The sequence below is a fragment of the Schistocerca nitens genome, chromosome 6 (assembly GCF_023898315.1).
Source record: "Schistocerca nitens isolate TAMUIC-IGC-003100 chromosome 6, iqSchNite1.1, whole genome shotgun sequence".
NCBI classification, from domain to species: domain Eukaryota; kingdom Metazoa; phylum Arthropoda; class Insecta; order Orthoptera; family Acrididae; genus Schistocerca; species Schistocerca nitens.
This window is the reverse complement of record NC_064619.1, coordinates 89143822-89165377: the sequence shown is the minus strand read 5'-3', so window position 1 is coordinate 89165377 and position 21556 is coordinate 89143822. Positions and strand designations below refer to the sequence as shown.

Sequence of the window (21556 nt, the reverse complement as noted above, 5' to 3'; positions counted from 1 at the left end):
CCACTTACTGGCTCCAACTGTGCCACATAACTACTCAGAATTGTCAGTAACAATTAACTGTATTCAGACTGCAGTTATGAGCTACTAACAAGTACCATTTATTTGTATGAAATTAGGTTGTAGATTCTGAAAGGTGGGTTGTCTACTGTTGATGAGGACGAGCTCTACTTGTTAAATGTACTGTGAGGTCATCTTGCTTATTAGTGCGATATATTGTATAATAAATGAAAGTGAAGGGCTTGTTACCTGGGTTCTGGGGTAACTCATCTTCAGAAAAAGAAAATAGCCATTGCTCAGAAACTTGCTGTAAGAATAATAGGTGGTGCTACCAATGATCATGTTGTAGACATCTGTTTAAAGAGTTAGGCATTTTGACAACTTACTCACAGTGTATTTATTCCCTCATGAAGTTTGTTGTAAATAAATCACTGCAATTCAAAAGGAAAGTGAGACTGTTTTTAGCACAAAAAAAGATGCACAGTGCAGCCATCAACATTTTTGATCAGTTGTCCAATGATACAAAATCTCTGAAAAACAACAATGTTAAATTTGTAAACTAAACGAAAAAGCTTCTCCTTTAAGAATTTTATCTTTTTAATTTTTAAAAGGTGGTGGTTACAAATTACTAACAAATTTATTTTTTTAAAAAAAGCCATTGTAAACAGTCAGTTTATGGTCTTATATTCATACGAATGTGTTATGTGAATATAAAACGACTCATTCGATATCACTGCGATCCAGCATACAAATGATCCTTTGAGCTTGAAGCTAATCAACTAACGAATCGCTGTATTGTATTGTATTGTATGTTAATCGGGGACCTAGAAACGACAGAGAGGCTCTGTCCCTGCCGCAGCCGCAGTGGTCCACAACCCCATGACGACTACTGCAGTTCACTTCACCCCTCCGCCGCCCCACACCAAACCCAGGGTTATAGTGCGGTTCGGCCCCCAGTGGACCCCCCAGGGACCGTCTCACACCAGACGCGTGTAACCCCTATGTTTGCGTGGTAGAGTAATGGTGGTGTATGCGTATGTGGAGAACTTGTTTGTGCAGCAATCGCCAACATAATGTAACTGAGGTGGAATAAGGGGAATCATCCCGCATTCGCCGAGGCAGATGGAAAACTGCCTAAAAATCATCCACAGACTAGCTGGTTCACTGGACCTCGATACAAATCCACCGGGTGGATTCATGCCGGGGACCAGGCGCACCTTCCCGCCCGGAAAGCCATGCGTTAGACCGCACAGCCAACCGGGTGGGCTAATGAATCGTTACTTTTGATGGAAATTGTATGGTAAACTTGAGTTCTGATTTTGATGTTCCAAAAATGTTATTTTAATTATTCTTCAAAATGACAAGTCAATGATTATCTACATATCTAAAAAACATCCTCATCTGCATTACGTGGATCTGCAATCCAAAGGGAAACAGATTATCTAATTTTTGATCAGTTTCTTAGTAAACCCATATTTGACATTAGGTGTGCCGAATCCATTTTTCATTGGTCTTAGATTAAATAAACGTGCCTGCCTGTGAACATTAAGTTAAATATTAGTGGTCAGATTGCACTTCCAGTTGTTTTCTGGGGCTGAAGGTTCACACCCATTGCATAATGATTCAGGACTTTACTTTCACTGCTCACATGAATACACACACACACACACACACACCTTTTAGTGTGTAGACATGTTTGTTAGAAGCAAACAGACAGCATTATTCATGAACTGACTCAGCATGTCTTTCTAAGTTGGCAATGAATCTCTCAAGGTGACATTTTGAGTTTATTTGTTTCAGTGGCATAACGGTTACGAGAATGTGCTTGTGTCTCTGTGGGAGTCACACTTCATAGTGTGTAAGAGGTCCACGACTTAGGAATTTATTGCTAGCGCACTCGAGCAGATGTAATTTCGATGGATGCTGTATGCGATATGTAAGCTATAAGAGAATCTCAGACCAGAGAGCAGTGTTGTATACAGTAGGAACTCTGTAGCAGTAGCAGTAAGTAGTAGCGAGGAGTCTGGTGTATCGAGTTGGCTGGGCCAGTCATGGGGAGCGATGGCGGAGCCTGAGCATTGTAGTGTAAGGTAAAAGCAGCCTCGCGCATATGTAGTATTGTTATATCAAGTCCCATGTAAATGTTTTTAAAAAGAAATGTCTTACTAATAATCTTTCCTATAAAAATTAACTTTTGACAATCATTCATCTCAATTTAAAGAATTTACTAATTTCCGAAATCCATGGTCATCCCAATTATTGTAAAGAAAAATCAGTTGTTCTTTTTATACATGACAAATCTATCAGCCAGCATTGCACTGGGCTGTGCCAGAAAAATTTGTTATAGGAGCAGATATATATGCGTTATCCGGCGACCTTATTGAGGGAAGAATTTTTAATTTATTCAGTATGATCCTTCAGGGCCATGATGCAGCACTGCTGACAGTTTACCAGTTTATATTCACAGTCAGTTAATTATTGAAAGGTTGTAAGTGAGCCACAATTTTATTGAAAGATTAGTCACATTGTATTATTGGAAGGTTACGGAATTCATTTATTGGGAGGTCACGCTGAATGTGAATGATATAATTATAACTATATTTTTACTGTTGGGAGGTTTCGGAACTTTATCTGTTGGGAGGTTACAAGTGATGTGAATAATTGACATCAGTTCCAATTGGATTGGAAGTTTAGTAATTAAATATCCTTTGTGTGATGAACACAATCTCAGTGATAACTACTGGACTGTTTTTCATTCCAAAATACTTTTCATTTCCCATTACTTATGTTCATGTCACTATAAATACTGCAAGACAATTTTGACACAGAGTAAAAAAAAATCAACAAGCTGGAATGGACTGAGAACTGAGGATATTAATAAATGAGCTAAAAATGTTGAACTGCTTTTGAAATGGCTTATTTTTTTGATAAATTTTCTGATATCTATGTATTGTCACGTTCTACCTCCACTCGCCCACATCATTTTACCTTCTGTCAAATCCTCTTCTGTGGAATGTCTCCAACAATTCTTCACATATAATGGCAATTCCAAGGCACCACAGTGTATCTGAGAAAATCACACAATCAGAATCAAATATGAATTGCCTTCTTTAATATATTCACACTCAGTGGGAACAATGAACTAGGCAGTCTCACAAAGCTCTGTAATCGTCGATGGCTAAAGAACAGAAAGGTAGCAGTAACTATTTCTCCCACTAGTTGGTAGGCTGTGGAGCTAGTCGACAGAATGTTGTATTTCTTTCGTAACTGCCTGCTGTGTTGGACTCTTAGTCGGTTCATATTGCTCCTGTATCAGTACAACCATATAGGAGCTCACCACCTCAGCTACCTGCAAATGAAAGAAATCCACATTATTACAAAAACGTATAGTGAACACCATGAACGGAAAATCAATGCACTTTCTAACTGGTAGCCTTAGCCCTTTTAAACACTTTCTTCTTTTACTGATTTCTAGATTAGGGCATTTCTGTTCAGTTATTGTTAGATAACCCAATTTGCTTACAGTCTCTTTCATCTGTCAAGATGCAAATGGGAAATGGTTTGCAATGTCGTCTCAGCATTGTTTTAGGACCTGTAAGATAGTTTGTGTTTCCCATTATTTATTTTTGGGTAGTCCATGACAGAGAAAAATCTCCATATTCTCAGTTTCGTATCAGGTTTGAATTTCTTAGAGAATTAAAATGTGGGTGCTTCATGTGAACAGTACTGTTTCCATTTATTACTGAACAGATAGGAAACTTCAACTAAAAACATGGTTCAAATGGCTCTGAGCACTATGGGACTTAACATCTGAGGTCATCAGTCCCCTAGAACTTCAACCTAACTAACCTAAGGACATCACACACTTCCAGATCCGAAGCAGGATTCGAACCTGCGACCGTTCCAGACTGAAGCTCCTAGAACTGCTTGGTCACAGTGGCCAGCCAAACTTCAACTTCAACTCAAATAATGCTTTACTTTCAGAATGCGGAAACATCAGAGTATAAATATCATTATTCGATTACTTGATAGCTTGAATCACACTGTAGTTTACGAGGGCTCAGTTTTCAACATGTCCATTCATTGGCAAGAAGACAGACATTCATCAGTTCATTCATTGATATAATCAGGCCAATCATCACCTTTGTAGCCCTTGATTATGAGCTGCAATTGCTCCCATTTGATTAAATAATGCATATTGTATATATATATATATATATATATATATATATATATATATATATATATGTGTGTGTGTGTGTGTGTGTGTGTGTGTGTGTGTGTGTGTGTGTGTGTGTAATAAAGGAGAGTAAACTTAATCTAATGTCTAAATATTGAGCCTTTATATTACAATTTAAAACAAGGAATTGGCTTCTTTTTCCGTCATGAGTCTTCTGACTGATTTGACGTGATCCACCACTAATTCCCTTCCTGTGCCAACCTCTTCACCTCAGAGAAGCGCTTGCAACCTAAGTCATCAATTATTTTCTGAATGTATTGCAATCTCTGTTTTCTCTACAGCTCCATATAGTACCACGGAATTTATTCCCTGATGTCTTAACAGATGTCCTACCATCATCTCCCTTCTTATTTTCAGTGTTTTCCACATAGTCCTTTCCTTGCCGATTTTTCAGAGAACGTCCTCATTCCTTACCTTATCAGGCCACCTAATTTCCAGCATTCTTCTGTAGCCCCATATCTCAAATACTTCGATTCTCCTCTGATCCGGTTTTCCCAAAGTCCATGTTTCACTAGAATACAGTTCTGGGCCACAGGTGTACATTCTCACATATATGATAGGAATACTAGTAATGCAGTGGATTTAGTAGACACAATAACGTTCAATAAAATGATAAACTGTTTTGTAGCGCAGCCAGAGAATGAGCTTCCAAATAAACGAGGAACCAAGTGGGCTGAAGAAAGAGAAACAGCTCATGAAGAAAGAATGAGAGCCATGTGGAAGATGAGGAAAACGAATCTGTGTGATCCAGTAGGGCACATACGCAAATAATAGCTAATGTTGTCATCTGAGTGAACCAGTTCATATATAGATGTTAACATTATTTTCAGACACTCATCCACAGAGGTGACTTGCAAATAGGTAATAAAAGATATTACGTTATATACACACTTCTCTACATTGTAAAATTATTTTTGCAATAAATAACACTTACAAAATTTCTGAAATTTTTGTTATTATCGTTATTATATTATCACACAAATGTGTGACCATGACTGTTTTGCTTAAGGTAGTATTTTTGGAGTGTCCTCTCACTGATACTGTTCCACATATTATTTGGCAGAAAGTTTACATTTTAGTATAGAGTGTAATTCACAGCTGATCTTTACCTCCTGTGTCATCGAATGATCATCTGCATTTTTCATAGTAGTGTATTATTAATCAGTCTGTTGGTCTGCGAGTGTAGGTGCAAATGTCCATATTTCTAAATTTTGGAATTATGGGTGTAATGTATGAGCTGTTTCATAATAAATAACACAGTGCCTAATTTACAGCAAATGTTCTCTTTATTTTGTCTCCATTGGGGTTTACATACATAAATGTGTGTGTGTGTGGGTGTGTGTCTGTGCGTGTGTGTGTGTGTGTGTGTGTGTGTGTGTGTGTGTGTGTGTGTGTGTGTATGTATGTCTCCTAAACCACTGGTTCGATTTCAACCTAACTTGATACACAAAATGTAGTGTGGAAAGAAGCAGTGTGGGTTAAGAATCATATAGCTCCCATTGGGTGGAGATGACCAGACAAATGGCAGGAGGGGAGAGCAGGAGGAGGAGATGGACAAAGAGATGGAAGAGGAGGAGACAGAGGGGGAGAAAGAGGACAGGGAGAAGAGGAGAAGGCGTAGGTAGAGGGATACTGGGAATGGAGGAGATGGAAAGAGAGAGTAGGGGGTGGAGGTGATGGACAGATACAGGGAGAGGAGATGGGAAAAGAGGTGAAGGAGGAAATGAACAGAGTTGAGGAAGGTGGAGATGAACAGAGAGAGGTGGAGGTGTAAGAGGTGGATAGACACAGGGTGGAGGAGGATATGGAAAGAGAAAGGGGGAGGAGAAGATGGCTAGAGAGAGTGGAGGGAGCAGGAGATGGGCAGAGGGCTGGAGGAGGAGGTAGACGTAAAGAGGTGGGAGCAGGAGATAGAGACAAGGGGGACCAGCAGATGTGTACAACACATGTGACATTTATGTGTGTAGGTGAAGCTGTGGGTAAGAGGCTAGATGTCCAGTTCTGTCTATTGTAATTCCCAAAAATATTTACAGAAGTAACTTTTCCTAGTCTTGTTTAATGGAAAAATACTTGCGGCCTTCATATTCTTTTTTACAGAACAATGTGAGAATTGCGTTTTAATTTATGATTGAATCAGCCAGTATATTCATGAAGTGCAGGAACCAACGAAATCGATTTCTCTTAACACCTGCCATTTGGTATAACATACCATTGTGTGAAGTATACTACATAAACCCAGCGTGCAGAGGCTGCAGCCTCTAAAAGACACAGCGAACCAACCTTGTCTGACAGCTCGTCCGTCGCTCACAGTTACTTGAGACAGCGGGTGTCTGCAGTTGATATCTCTCACCCAGGGGCGTCCCAGATGTGCTCGTCAGGTCTGCGATAAGGTTTCATCATCGTAAAGTGACCGCACACCATTTGCACGCAGTTCTGTAACGTTGCACTGATGCATTGTCTTGCTGGAGTTACAGATTGTGAAGTGTATGCTGCAAGCGAATGTACATGACTGGACAATACGTGGCTTTTTTTATTCACTGGTAATGTGGTCGTGTTTGACATACTAGGGACTATATTACACCCGATGTAAATATACCCTTCACGAGATGCCTCGTCCATCTGCTTGAATGGGGCTAGTGCTGGCAAGTCGAGCTCGTCTCTGGGCATGATTATCGACGTTCTCGTGTCTCACTATCAATCTGCCACAATGTGTACCTTAATTCTCCAGTCTAGGCGATTGTTTTACATACTTCTAATGTACAGTGGTACTGTTCTTGGCCCCCTGCCAATTGCTTTTCACTGGGAGTGTACACAAGCATGTTGAGCAGTGACTTACGTCTCTCAAAAGTGAGAAAGTCCTTCTGAATGTTATAGCTGCTGATAGGATGTTCTTAAAGGGCACTGAATTGGTGAATGATGTGCTGCACTATAGGTTTTTTCATCAGTCTTCTGAAGGGTTTGCTGCCACTATTTCGCTTCCTGTCTCAAAATCTTCATCTCATAGTAGCACTTGCACCCTGTGACCTCAATATTTATTGGCTATGTTCCAATCTTTGTCTTTTCCTAGTTTTTACCTCCTGCAGCTCTCCCCACTCTATGGAAATTATTCCTCAGTATTTTAACACATGTCATGTCATCCTGTCCCTTCTTCTTGTCAGTATTTTCTGTATGTCCTTCTCCTCGCCGATTTTGTGGAAAATCTCAGTTCTTAACGTAGCTGTTCACCTAATTTTCAACATTCCTCTACAGCACCACGTCTCCAACGCTCCAATTCTCTTCTTTTCCGGTTTACTCTCACTCCTTGATTCACTTACATACCATGTTGTGCTCTCCATACACATTCTCACAAATTTCTTCCTCAAATTAAGAACTCCGTTTGATAATAGTAGTCTTCGTTTTGGCAGCAATGCCTTGTCTATCTGGTGTTATATTCCACACTGGTCAACAATAACCTTGAAGATAGTTCACTCTAGCAGCGGAAGCATTTTACTACCCACAGTGCATCCTTGACACGCTGGCACTTGAAGACCCTGTGATGTATGATTTCGGAAATGACATGTACTGTGCGTGAGGAACAGAAGATGGTCAGATACACTGATACAGCAAGTATTGCCTATCCATCACACGACTCACACCAAAAGTCACTACAAGGTTGGAGGTCCGCCCTTCTACGTGAAACATCAAACACTCCGTTTGAAATTGTCTGTGTTCATACTGGTCTGGTCTCGACCAACATTTCAGTACATTACCCGCAATCATGCCATCTTTCATCTGAAAGACTGATATAACTTCTGTTGTAAGGCATTTCTATTTCACGCTAAATTCCCACAGAATCATGTCATTGGCATGGAACTTCCGTGACATTAATATACAGGGTGTCCCAGCTATCTTGTCCACCGAAAATATCTCTGGAACAATAACAGCTATTGGAAAACGACTTTCACCGGTATCAATGTACGGCTGGGGCGCATGAATGTTCATATTTGGAAACATTCTAAAACGAAAGCATATGTGTTTTTTAACACAAACTTATGTTTTTTTAAATGGACCTCCTATATTTTTTCTTCAGCAATCCATAGCATGACAAAGCACATACACAATGGCGTTGATTGCATCGCAATATTCCCATTACATCCCGAGATATTAAGACGCGAAGTTGACGCTTGACATACCCGACATGCGATGCTTGCGCACGTCCTGAGGCTCAGGCGTGAACCCCATGCTGCCCGTAATCGCGAAGAGATTGACATGTGTAATCACATTTCCATACTTACCAAGAGGTCCGAAACGAATAATACGGTCTGCTGCCATCAACTCTCATAAGCACATAATGGTTTCCCTCTTGCACGTTTTACGTATCTACGTACACAACATGAACCAGTACCGATCGGTGTACACCCGTCAGGTTGTCTTATTTATCCTGCACACCCAAAATAAGGTTTATCTAATGCGTTATATGACCCATTGTGCCTGTCGCGCAGGGCCTGGCTCTACCTAGTCAAGTGTCCAACGTAGTTCCCACTACTGCCACAGTTACCACTTCGCCTTGTTTATGATTTGCGACCCATGCAAACTCCTGTACTCCACCACCCTCCGAGCATCCCATTTGTTTGTTGTTGCTTTGGCGTGCAGTACACCGCTTGCCAGTGTAGTCGTGCATCAGAGTAATCTAGTGACGGCACGGAGGTAGTACACATTGTGAATAAACGTTGTGTTGTGGAACTTATACTGTACAGTATAATGTACACACATGAAGATATGGTAGAATTGCTGCTGATCTATGGAGAATGTACGTTGACGGGAAATACGTTATGAGATTGCTTGTTTGTTGATAGTACTGTTAGCGAACATTATGATTATTAAGTTAATATGTCTGTTTTCTACCCTACTCTACATACCTGTACTGTACCCTGTTGTAGGTGGACGAAATGCTGTTCAGGCAGAACGACTGTACAGAAGACGATTCCCTGACAAGCCATCGCCTTCGCGCCGGATGTTTGGTCGTCTCACATCTCGTCTACGTGAAACGGGAAACTTAAATCCAAGACCTCGACATCGTCCTATAACACGCACAGATGAACGTGCTGAAGTTGCTGTGCTCGCTACCATAGCTGTGAATCCTCAAAGCAGGCCGCGGTGGTCTCGCGGCTCTAGGCGCTCAGTCCGGAGCCGCGCGACCGCAACGGTCGCAGGTTCGAATCCTGCCTCGAGCGTGGATGTGTGTGATGTCCTTAGGTTAATTAGGTTTAAGTAGTTCTAAGTTCTAGGGGACTGATGACCAAAGATGTTAAGTCCCATAGTGCTCGGAGCCATTTGAACCATTTTTTTTGAATCCTCAAATCAGCACACGTCAAATTGAACGTGAAGTTGGTGTGTCGAAATCAAGTGCACAGCGTATTCTTAAACGTCATAAATTTCATCCTTACCATGTTCATTTACACCAGGATCTTCATGGAAATGACTTTCGCAATAGGGTTACATTTTGTCGGTGGGCTCAGCAAAAACTTCTGACTAATCCAAATTTTTTTGCAGATGTTCTCTTTACCGACGAGGCATCATTCTCCAACAAAGGAATTGTCAATATGAGGAATATGCATTATTGGTCCGCAGACAACCCAAAATGGCTCCGTCAGGTAGAGCATCAAAGTCCGTGGAAAGTTAATGTTTGGCGTGGGATTATTGGAGATACCATTATCGGACCTTTCTTTATAAATGGCATCCGAAATGGCAGACAATACTCCAGATTTATACGACACAATCTTCTTGTTCTCTTGGACACCGTACCTCTGAACCGGAGAATGGTCATGCGGTAGCAGCATGACGGATGCCCTGCACATAACGCCTTTCGAGCACGACGACTTCTGAACCGTAAGTTCCCTGGTAGGTGGATTGGACGAGGTGGCCCAGTTAGGTGGCCTGCCCGATCTCCGGACCTTACACCGCTGGATTATTTTCTTTGGGGAGCAGTAAAGGATGCTGTTTACCAACATGAACCAACAACACCAGAGGACATGAAGCAACACATTATTGATGCTTGTACAGCCATCAAAGGGGAAACAGTAGCACGAAGTAGGGCATTCTTCATCCGCAGAGTGACCCTATGTATGGAAGCCAATGGGCATCACTTTGAGCATGAGATATGAACGCTATGTTTAGTATGTAGTGCTGGTATCACAGTGGAAGTTTCTACAAAGGGCCATTTTACCCAGTGATGGTAAGAAACATTTGTTTGCAACAATTTGTGATTTAACACATTAGATAAACATAACATTGATAATTATGTGTAATAAAACTAATTGGTTAAAATGTTTACATTCATCTTCTATGTCCTACCTGAACTTCCCAAATCAAAACATTTTTACCTAAACAACGGTAAAACTTTTAGTCCACTTGCTCGTTTCACTAAAACCATCAACATGAATTTTACTATTACGAGTGAATGATCAACTGTCACTTGCGCTAGATGTACAATAAAGTAAAGTTTTAATGTTGAACGGCATTACCTTTTTAGTAACGGATTAACGATAAGCGAAGTTAACTTTGTGACCAACGTTGGGGTACACAGATATGTTACAGAACCGCATCACCCCTAGCCTACGGGATAAATACCTGCTGGAATGTACGACGTTAATGCAGGATGGCAGCAGACCGTATTATTCGTTTCGGACCTCTTGATAAGTATGGAAATGTGATTACGCATGTCAATCTCTTCGCGATTACGGGCAGCATGGGGTTCACGCCTGAGCCTCAGGACGTGCGCAAGCATCGCATGTCGGGTATGTCAAGCGTCAACTTCGCGTCTTAATATCTCGGGATGTAATGGGAATATTGCGAAGCAATCAACGCCATTGTGTATGTGCTTTGTCATGCTATGGATTGCTGAAGAAAAAATATAGGAGGTCCAATTTAAAAAACATAAGTTTGTGTTAAAAAACACATATGCTTTCGTTTTAGAATGTTTCCAAATATATACATTCATGGGCCCCAGCCCTACATTGATACCGATGAAAGTCGTTTTCCAATAGCTGTTATTGTTCCAGAGATATTTTGGGTGGACAAGATAGCTGGGACACCCTGTATGTCTGTGGTGGTAAATATAAGAGTGAATGATTTAATGCACATGTAGCTTTGCTGCGTGACATTTGATCCCACACACTGGTATGCTCACATTGTACGATTCAGTCCACAACTTCAGTTCATGTGAGCGAAAAGCATCCTGGAGCTACAAGAAACAGCCTTTGGTGTCGTGCTCCTACACAAAATTAAAGCACTCTATGCAGCGCAGTAGCAGTGACGAGTAGAAATTGTTTGTGGGCAGTGGGATTCACCAGCTCAGCTCCACAGGGAAGCTAAAGCAGTGTTTTATAGATCTTCTTATTAAAGCCGAGAAGGGTTATTAAACTTATGACAAGTGACAATCAATGGGTTAGTGGCGACTGGTTTCCCCAGCGCGGCTGCAGAACTTACAGAGCGCTGTGAGTAAATATCGCTTTGTGTCATCCGTTTCCGGCGCTGTTTCCTTGCCATAAAGTATTACGTCGGTTGGGCAACAGACTTGTCTTTGACCAACAGTCAATATACCAATAACAGCCCCTCAAGATTCTGCCTGCAGTTGGCTTGACATGCGTCTCTAGGCCCCAGACTATCCACACAGGGACCACCTGCCCCTGGAGAATGTGGCAGGGTAGCACTTGTGCGGCAAAGTTTCCTCTATGAAGCAGGGAGTCGATTTAAATCCGACCACATCGGAGTGAAGGAGCACATGGAAGCCAAACATGGAAAATGCGACACCAATATACTCATTTGGCAGCTGAAGAAACTGGCGCCGAAAATAGCCTAATGCAAATCATTGAGTTGAAACGCCATACCCGAGATGTGGACAATGAACAAAATAATGAAGGTAATTCATAGAAAAAGAGAGTGACTGCAAGAGAACGCTTCGTGGGAGAGTTGGAGCTTTGGAAAAGAACGATTGCTGTACAGAGGGCTCACAAGAAAACCCGTGAGTGCGAGGTCGCAAAAGGCCAATGATGTTTATGGCTTTCGACACCCCACATATTCCGTTAAATTTCGGGCATGCAACCGCGCAAATAAAATTTCCTCCGCCGATATTTCGGCCGCGTATCGTCCGGCCATCCTTAGAGTGAGTAACAAGACTGACGACAAGATGCTAAGCGCGGCCTTATATGCTCCACCGCGGCGGTACTGCGCATGCAGGTCACAGATGCTCGTCGGCGGCAAAGAAATACGCTTACACATGCGCTGCCTGTGACGAAGGCGTATAGACATTCGATTCGCTTATCGATATGTGATCGGCGGCGGTGACACCATGACGACTTCTCTGCAGTTTAATTACCCCAAGAACCGGATTCCAGGTTTTGTCCAAATTAAAACCATTATCTCTATTTATTAAATTATTAGCTAATCTAATCTCTATAGCTTCCTTGAAGACAGATTCCCAAAAGGGAGAGGTGGATGTTAAAATCTTCGCATCACTGTAATTCATGGAATGCCTTGTGTCAATACAATGTTCGGCCACAGCTGACTTGTCTGGTTGTAATAAGCGTGTGTATCTTCGATGCTCCACACATCTCGCATGAACGGTGCGTGTTGTTTGACCTGTGTACGACTTCTCACAATTTCCGCAAGGAATCTGATACACACCCGCTTTACGAAGCTGTAAATCTTCCTTCACAGAGCCGAGTAAAGCTACAATCTTCGTGGGGGAGGGGGTGGGGGTGCGGAAGATCACCTTAACACAGTGTTTCTCAAGAATACGGCCTATCTTCGAGGAAAAAGCACCCACATAGGCAAAAACGCACTAGATCCAAAGGAATTATTATCTCCTTTCCCATCCCATACCTGCTCTACGAATTTGTTGCGGAGAGAAACCATTCAATTTAAAAATGCTCTTGAGATATGTGAGCTCTTCTTGCAAATTGTCTTTATCGGATACACAGTGCGCCCTATGCACTAAGGTCTTAAGGACACCTATGGTCGGTGAAGGGTGATGGCAGCTACTGGCATGAAGATATAGATTTGTGTGTGTTGGTTTCCGATATACGGCATGTCCTAATGTGCCATCAATTTTGCGGCGAACGACAACATCCAAAAACAGGAGGCAGCCGTCTTTCTCTGTTACCACAGCAAATTTAATGCTAGCATGGATGGAATTCAAATGCTCAAGAAATCGATGTAATTCGTCCATACCATGCGGCCATACCACAAATGTGTCGTCCACGTATCTCCAGAGGGCCGTTGGTTTAAAACTTGCTTAGTCCAGTTGCATTGTCCTCAAAGTCTTCCATGAATAAATTAGCTACCAGAGGGAGACTTCGAGGACAAGGCACTGGACTCAACAAGTTTTAACCTAACGGTCTTCTGGAGGTACGTGGACGACACATTCGTGGTATGGCCGTATGGGATGAATAAATGAGCATTTGAATTGCATCCATGCTAGCATCAAATTTACTATGAAAATAGAAAAAGACGGCTGTAAGGAGCACAATGGTAGCGATACGTGGTTAACTAGAGAAAGCATTGTTGAAACATGTGTCGAGCCATGTAGTTCATCACACTTATCGGGCAGGGAGTCACAAATCCCATCTCCAGTGAAACGCAGTAAAACACAATCGTTACCCAAGGACCGAGTAGTAAACATAATTACATACCTCGAAGATCATCCGCAGCATAGAAAAATAAAAAGATTCTGAACAGATTCCGAGTAAGTCCGCAGCTATATGACCTTGTAGGGCATACGAAAAACTAAACATATTCAATGAAGGACAAGGCCCACTTGTTACAAAAACTGATGTTCGCGAGTTTCGAGGATACTCGATATAATTTACAGGATGTGCATGATAATCACCTACTAAGTTATGCATACCAGATTGCTCACTAGATTACAGTGATTTCAAGGGAAGTATACCATGAAACACTGCTTCAGAACTGGAATACAATGTAACAAAATTTCGAACGAAGCGTCGACTTGACGATGCACAAGAAACTGCGGAATCGATAGGTGTGATAAACTTATCCAATGTTTCAACTCCAACCAATCGTGATTTGAAGGGGAAAGCATATGAAAGAGACCCTGGAAGTTAGAGGCAGCAAGAGAGTTGTATCAAGATCAGCTAACACCAATACCTTAACAGTATTGTATACAGTTATGCCGACTGTTAATCTGCATGGTAAATTGACTGGAAAGTTATTTATTGCGCTGCGAGAAATTGTAGGTGCTCTATCCCCTACGATTTTTCTCGTGTGCGTGATCTTGCAAGAACAGTAAGGAATACTTACGTCACAGCAAGCAAGAGAGGGAAAGTGGCCTTAAGAGAACTACAGCTATGGTATAATCCCTACTTTCGGACAGTAACTGAACAAAATTTCTTGTTTTGCTTGATTCCTGGTCGGCATATAAAAATCATACTCCTTTAAAGCAAACTATTCTTCCTGAAAAGTGTGTGACCTGCAGCTCATGCCACCTGGAACCACTGGACAAATTTAGCCTCTGAATGTTTCTATTCCTGTGCCTATATAAAACATATTACCGCACTCTCTGCAGATATCCATAAATGATAGCCAATTTCACAATAAGCTCACGACAGACGCTTTCGGCTACATCACATTCCATCAGTTCTCATCACCCCATTACACTAATACGATTCTATATGTGTTTATTAAGAGTGGATACCTAGTTAAACGTCTTGTACGGTTTGTAACTCCCAAGGAATTCATCTTCGATTTTGGTGAGAGGAAATTTTTGATTACTGTTGCACGGCATATTTCATCCGATACTCATGGTGCAAGTTAATGGTTTGTTTTGTCATCCCTAAGTTGCGGACCAGTACCAGTTTCAGGCTGATCTACATTATGACATCATCATATGCTGGCGCCACATCTGTGACGCATTTCTAGGTCATCCTCATCCCCCAACCTTCCCACTCTCCTCCCCACCTCCTCCACTCCTCCCTGCCCCAACTGCTTTCGACCAGCTGAGTTGCTTTAAAATCGCAGGCAACGAAAAAAATAACGAAAAATTAAAATAATGGCGGGAAAATTAAAAAACTAACTCCCTGTTGGTTGGATAAGTGTCCCCAGCCTGCATTTTTTCCAGATTTCTTATGGAAGTGTAAATGTCGACTTGATGACTTACAAGTGGGAGAAAAAACGGAACAGGAGGGGCATTGTTCTCTTTGTAGGAGGGATCGCCACAGCCAAATTTCTCCTGCGCCACATCTTTAGATGAATTGTGTGGCTTGAAAATACAGGAAAATTCTTCCTGTTGGCTGTAGAAATGAGGACAATTAAATTTATCTTCCCCTCCCTCCCCCCATCTTCTCTCACTCTCTCTAGACTAATTGTGAAAGTCCCGTCGCCCGTGTTCTGTTCCCTGTAGTGGAAAGTTCAATATCATGAATCATTATGAGAGATTGGCTACCGCTCACCACCCACCCCAGGTCACTCCCTCAATGCATATGTGTGTAATTTCACATCTACTTATGATTTCATTTTCTTTTTTCAACAGTGCAACATGCACTCTGATAAACGTATGTTGTAGCACAACATACAACTTTTCGCTGCTTCATTGTCTTGTCTACCTGTAGCAGCAACTGCCGCATGCAGATTAGTTACCCGAAATATCAAACCAGCCGTTCAAATTTCTGGTATCTGCATAACATCCCACTATAGGCCTACCTCAAATGTGGGGTCAGGAGGTGCAGCCATTCGAGTTTCTATAAGCTGCTGATACTCAGCTTAGTGTTTACGAGGACATATCGTTTGACCGACATGGGATCTAAACCTGTAAATGTAGGCGTAGAAGGAGATAGAGACGGTTCTGTGTTCACAGAAATCTAGAGTGTTAAACACTGTGTTAAAGTGCAGTATACGTGGTTTCAGCAGGGCTACCTGTGCGGCAAGATGGAGTACATCGATGACCAGGTGATCCATGAATGTGGAACATCTCATACACCTATCAACATCTGCTTCTCTGGTAGGAAGGTATCCGTCATAGATTTATACAGCAAAGCAGCACTCGCGGTAATATCTGGAGACTCATCCATTCATTTAAGTCATTCAAGTATTAGGAACTTATAAGGTGCAGAAAGTGCAGGACATACGGCGGAATATAGGTTGGGTCAGTGATACCCTTATGTCATTGCGTCATTCAATAAGTTTATAAGTTGTCTGCACAAGCACAGTGAACATCTGAAAGATTTAGAACAATTTATAAATTTTATGCATACATGCAGTGCCTAAATCCTCTACAATCCACTTTATTAGATCCATAAAACTGAATTTACAGCTGGAATACTGTAAATATTTCTGTCTACTTGCCTTTGGACAAATTTCTGGTCAAATTTAAGGCACAAAAAAACAATTATTTTCACAATACTAAAAAAATGGTATCTGTATTTTAACAATTGTAGCTGACAGTGTGTGTAAATAAGTAAAATAATATTTCCTTCAAAATTGTTTTGTTTCCCCCCAACCCATCCTATCCTTTCAATGTGAGTTACTCAGTTGATCAACATCACGAAACATCATAAGAGAACAGCCTCCCCATCACACAGAATATAAAAACAATATTGTAGTTCCTGTGTTGTTCAAAAGTACAGTACAATGTTCCTTCAGGTAAGTATTATGGTGTGAACGAACAGGCACTTCAGCGACTATAGTATTCGTAAAACTCAATAAATGGATTTACAGCTGTGAATATAGACAACCAACGACTATATAAAGGGATGACGACAAGGAAAGTTTTGGCGGACCAGGACACGAACCCAGATTTCTTGCTTATAGTGAGCAATTACCTTACCATTAGTCTATCCAAGCATGTTTCATGGCCAAGCCCAAACTTCCACATGTCATGAAGCTTGTGTCTACAACTTGCACTCATACATACAGTACTGTATGTATATTCATGAACAGGGGAGATATTTTAATTGAAAGTCACTTGCCCAGTCTCGGCGGATCACTGCAACATTCCAGTGCCTGTGTTAATCAGAAGTATGATGCATTGTTCCTTTGGACATGCATGCATGTCTGAAGGAACAGTCACTGCAGCAACTACAGCGATTAATGAAATACATTATACAGCTGACGGTTGAACCTATTTTCAACTGAATACATTTCATGTCCTGGAAACATGCTCACATAGCCAAGGTGCTTAAAGCGACTGCTTGCAATAAGCACGAAATATAGGTTCGAGTCCCAGTACAATATTAATTTTCCTGTGTCGTAAACAGCTGATGTCAAGGCATAGTCGCAGAATGTTAATCATTCCATGATACTGGTACTTCTTCATTCCATGTAAAATAACCGTAGTGGCAACTTTGAGCTAATTAATGAATAGAGCGATGGCTGACTTACTCCACATTAATATCATAGCGCAGTAGATGTCCAGATAGTACTTATCTTATGGTGTATACAGAACGTCGATCACTAGCCCAGGTATCCCATATACCGATCGCCTAACAACTCTCAGGTCGACCGGAGTGTATAATGCAGCAGACACAAATTCTACGCACAAGTCACATAGTAGCACTAACTGACAATTCAGTTCTGTCTTCAGATAGTGAAACTAGAGGCTTTGTTTCTTAAATAACTTTTCTTTCTGCCACAACATGCTTGAGTGTTTCCCTTGTGGGAACAGATATACGTAACTCCAGCTAATATCTGATCATCCATATCGACCATTACTTTCTCGAATAGTATGAGGGAAAATGAGCAATGGGCTTATTATGAAATGTTTCTTGTCCACATGGAAGATTGTCTGCGTATATTAGAGAGTGTAAAGAAACTGCTCTAGGTATCTAGGCATATGTTGACAGTCTTGGCAGTAAAATTGTGGTCTGACAAAACTAGATCTTTGTAGCACAATATTATAACCTTTTGCACACAGCGAATGCATCGCCGTATGCTGCGCAGAATCTGCGTTGCATTGGCAGTCGCGTTATAAGACTTACGAACTGGTGAATAATCTAGCGCAAGATGCAAGCACCTATCAAATAAAATTAAGCTGCAATAAAAGAGTCGAATGACAGCACTATCTATACTTTAATAAATGACTGATAAAACATTCTAGAGACATTGTAATGAGTTGTTAATAACGATGTATCATTCCTACTGATTAAAAGGTATGTTATAAATAATAATGTAAGACTAGTGACATGTCCCTAGATAAACAACATGGGTATCAGCTGCTGCTTTGTTATCGTCATTGGGCTGGAAGACCATGATTGTTGCAGCTCATGTAGTCCCTAATTGGTCACTAGCTATCGACTGCACACTGCATCTTCAGTGAGCTGTGTGGAAGCCATTTGTCAGCCACCAAATGGAAATGAAACATAGTTTAGACAGAAAAACATTCATGCTTTACGCAGGTATTTTTTACGGCTGCTAAATATCTCATTTGTTCTTCTTAATTTCAGTTAACATTGTAGGATATATGAACAAATACAAATATGCAAGTATTTCTTCAGCAATAGCTCATAGTGGTCACACAGCATCATACATACTGTGTACAGAAGCACACCACACATCGAAGTTAATTGAAAATAAGTCCTGAGGTGAATTCTCATGGGCGACCTTTATAAGCATGTGTCATACATTTTCAAAACAAAAACAAAAATTCCAAAGACATAGTCCTACCATCCAAGTCAGTCAATCAAAACATACTCGGTGGCTGAGCTGGCACACCTCAAGTTTTGAACGTTGAATCCTGGGATTGAGAGCAATCTCCAGTGTTCTCATCATTGTGTATTTTTTTTTTTATTTTGGGTAGTCCCGAACACATATTGTATGATAGTCTTATGGTATATGTGTATAGTTTGTTTTTACACTGGAAGACGCCCCCGCCCCCAACATCGTACGAGTAAACAGTATGTAGCAACAGTGTATTCGTTCAAGTATTGTTCTGTGGTATCCGTTAAACATAGAATATGTGTAACTTGTAATAGCTTCTGACAGCCATGTTATTATAGCGTTTCATAAATTATACTTATGTAAACATCACTTAACAGCACAAGTGGGCTCCTACAGCGATGGGGCAAGAGGGTATTTCGTTAAATATTGGCTTGTAAATTCGTTAAAAATGGGATGTTTCTGAAAGTGGCTAGTTGGAATACTGGGAGCGGCAAAAATTTCCCCCCAAACTAGATACGATTGCCACCAAACTGCAAATAGCAATAAACTATAATAATGAGACTAAGAGAGCTGATAATACTTATGTTTGGCCTTGTCTTTCATTTGTTATTCTGTCTTGAGGTGGTGATCGTTCTCTGATGCTTCATGATGTTCACAAGCCATCTCACGTCTGTGACCGGATGAGATGCGAGAATTATAACAGTTTGTAGGAAATATTATTTCGTTAGATATTTATATACATTGAAATTACAGTAGTTAAGGATAGTTATTATTTTTGCAGTATATCGCAATTTTTTGTGCCTTAAATTCGGCCTGAATCACATCCAAAGACATGGGGACAGTAATATTTACTGATATTCCATCTGTAAATTGTGGTTTTCATCTAGTGGATTTTAGGGGACTTGGGCACTGCATGGATGCATGATTTCTTATATTTTTCTAAATCATTCACATGTGCACTGTGCTCAAACACGTGGCTTACAAAGTCACTGAACAGTAAGATGACATATGGCTCTCACTACCTCTGTCTTCCAGAACACAATGCACTTTCCCACACTACGTAAGGTCCCGATGCTTGAACGATGTAAATAAACGGACGAGTTTCCAGATACTACCCCAAGTGCCACTTTGCTGTACAAATCTATAATGGATACTTCCTTTCAAAGAAGCAGATGTTGATAGGAGTATCGGTGAAACTCATCACGCCACATAGACAGTCCCACTCAGACCATGTATAGTGCACTTTAATACAATGTTGTACACACTCGATCATATGACTAGACGACACTTCCTAACTGCACCTATATATATTTACACGTTTTGATCCATTGGCAGTCACATTATGTGTACTGGTGAACAGTGGTACGCTGGAGCCATTTACTCGTGGCTCAGCAGGTTAGGAAACTCAAATGGAAGCGTTTCCTGACCCTGTAATTCAGGCAGTCCTACTGTGGGATGTTGTTCAGGCGCTGGAAACTCAAATGCCTGATCTGTTAATTCAGGTAACACATCTGTGCGCTCTTGCTGCTGAAGATAGACTAGTGATGATGCAGCAAATAGATGTATGCTCTGCTATTACACATATGCATTCGAATGCTACTTATGTGATGAAAAAGTATTCATGAAATTACACACATATACTGTGAGAGGGATAGGAGTAGATTAATACTTACATTCGAATGGGATGTCTCCTTATTCTGTCTGAGTAGCAACTGATTTCTGATGACGCTTTGTTATGCTGAACCTTACACAGTGGCAAACAGAATATGAGTGTCGAGATTTGCTCACATGACTTAGCGAGAGAAAGAGTTAATAGAGGGGGCATGGGAGAGAAAGGATAAATATAGCTGTCCCCATTTTCCCAGCCAATAGGAAGAATTTCCCACCATTTTAAATCCACATAATGGGTCTATAGATGAAGGAGAGGAAAAATTTATGTCTTCAGCCCTCTTATCCCAGCCAAGAAGACAATAGCCCCCAAACGCTTTGTCCCCACCCCCCCTCCAATTTTAAGCCTTTTTTTATTTTCTCGCTATTATTTTCATTCTGCCGCCATTTTCTATTTCATATCATTTTTAAGCTACTGAGCTGGACGAGAGCAATGTTGGGAGGGAGGGGAGAGGTGTGGAGGGGATGAAAGTTGGAAGAGAAGGGTGGGACAAGGGAAGGGGTGACATTCAATGGTATCACTGAAGATCGAGCAGCAACACACAATAAAACTGAAGAGAGAACATGTGGGTATTGCCACATTCACATAGCTATGGTGGCAGTGTGGTGCAGGAACTGATAAAGTTCACATTTGCCGTAAATGTACTTATTATGCACAAATGAGCAAATGAACGAGTGACAAAGTTAAAACCTGACTGCAATGTCTGTTAACCAGCGATTGCGATAATAGGTGTTTGCACAGCAGTTCCATTCGACCAACGATCCCAGAGGGTGTACACTCCCCAGTGATGACTGCGTCTTCCGATCACGTGGGCATGGGAGAATAATACGAGGGCAGTTCAGAAAGTAACCTCCGATTGGTCACAGTGCGGGTTGTGGGGGGAGTAGCGACGCCATCTGTGCGTTCACTCACTCAACAGGTCAGTCGGCATCAAGCCGTGGTCGAGTGAACGTCGTACCTGCGCTAGTTTAGTTTTTGTGGCAGTTTGAAATGTGTGCTGC

General features: G+C 41.3%; 1 protein-coding gene across 1 annotated transcript in view; it reads right to left on the bottom strand.

The window, feature by feature from the left end:
• Nucleotides 1–3087: 3087 nt before the first annotated feature.
• The window catches only part of LOC126262462 (uncharacterized), a 359342-nt gene continuing 340873 nt past the window's right edge, over nt 3088–21556 (bottom strand). The window contains exon 5 of the mRNA XM_049959117.1: nt 3088–3346. Within this exon, the coding sequence (XP_049815074.1) occupies nt 3233–3346 (114 nt within the window). The 3' untranslated portion in view covers nt 3088–3232. The remainder of the gene's footprint in view (nt 3347–21556) is intronic.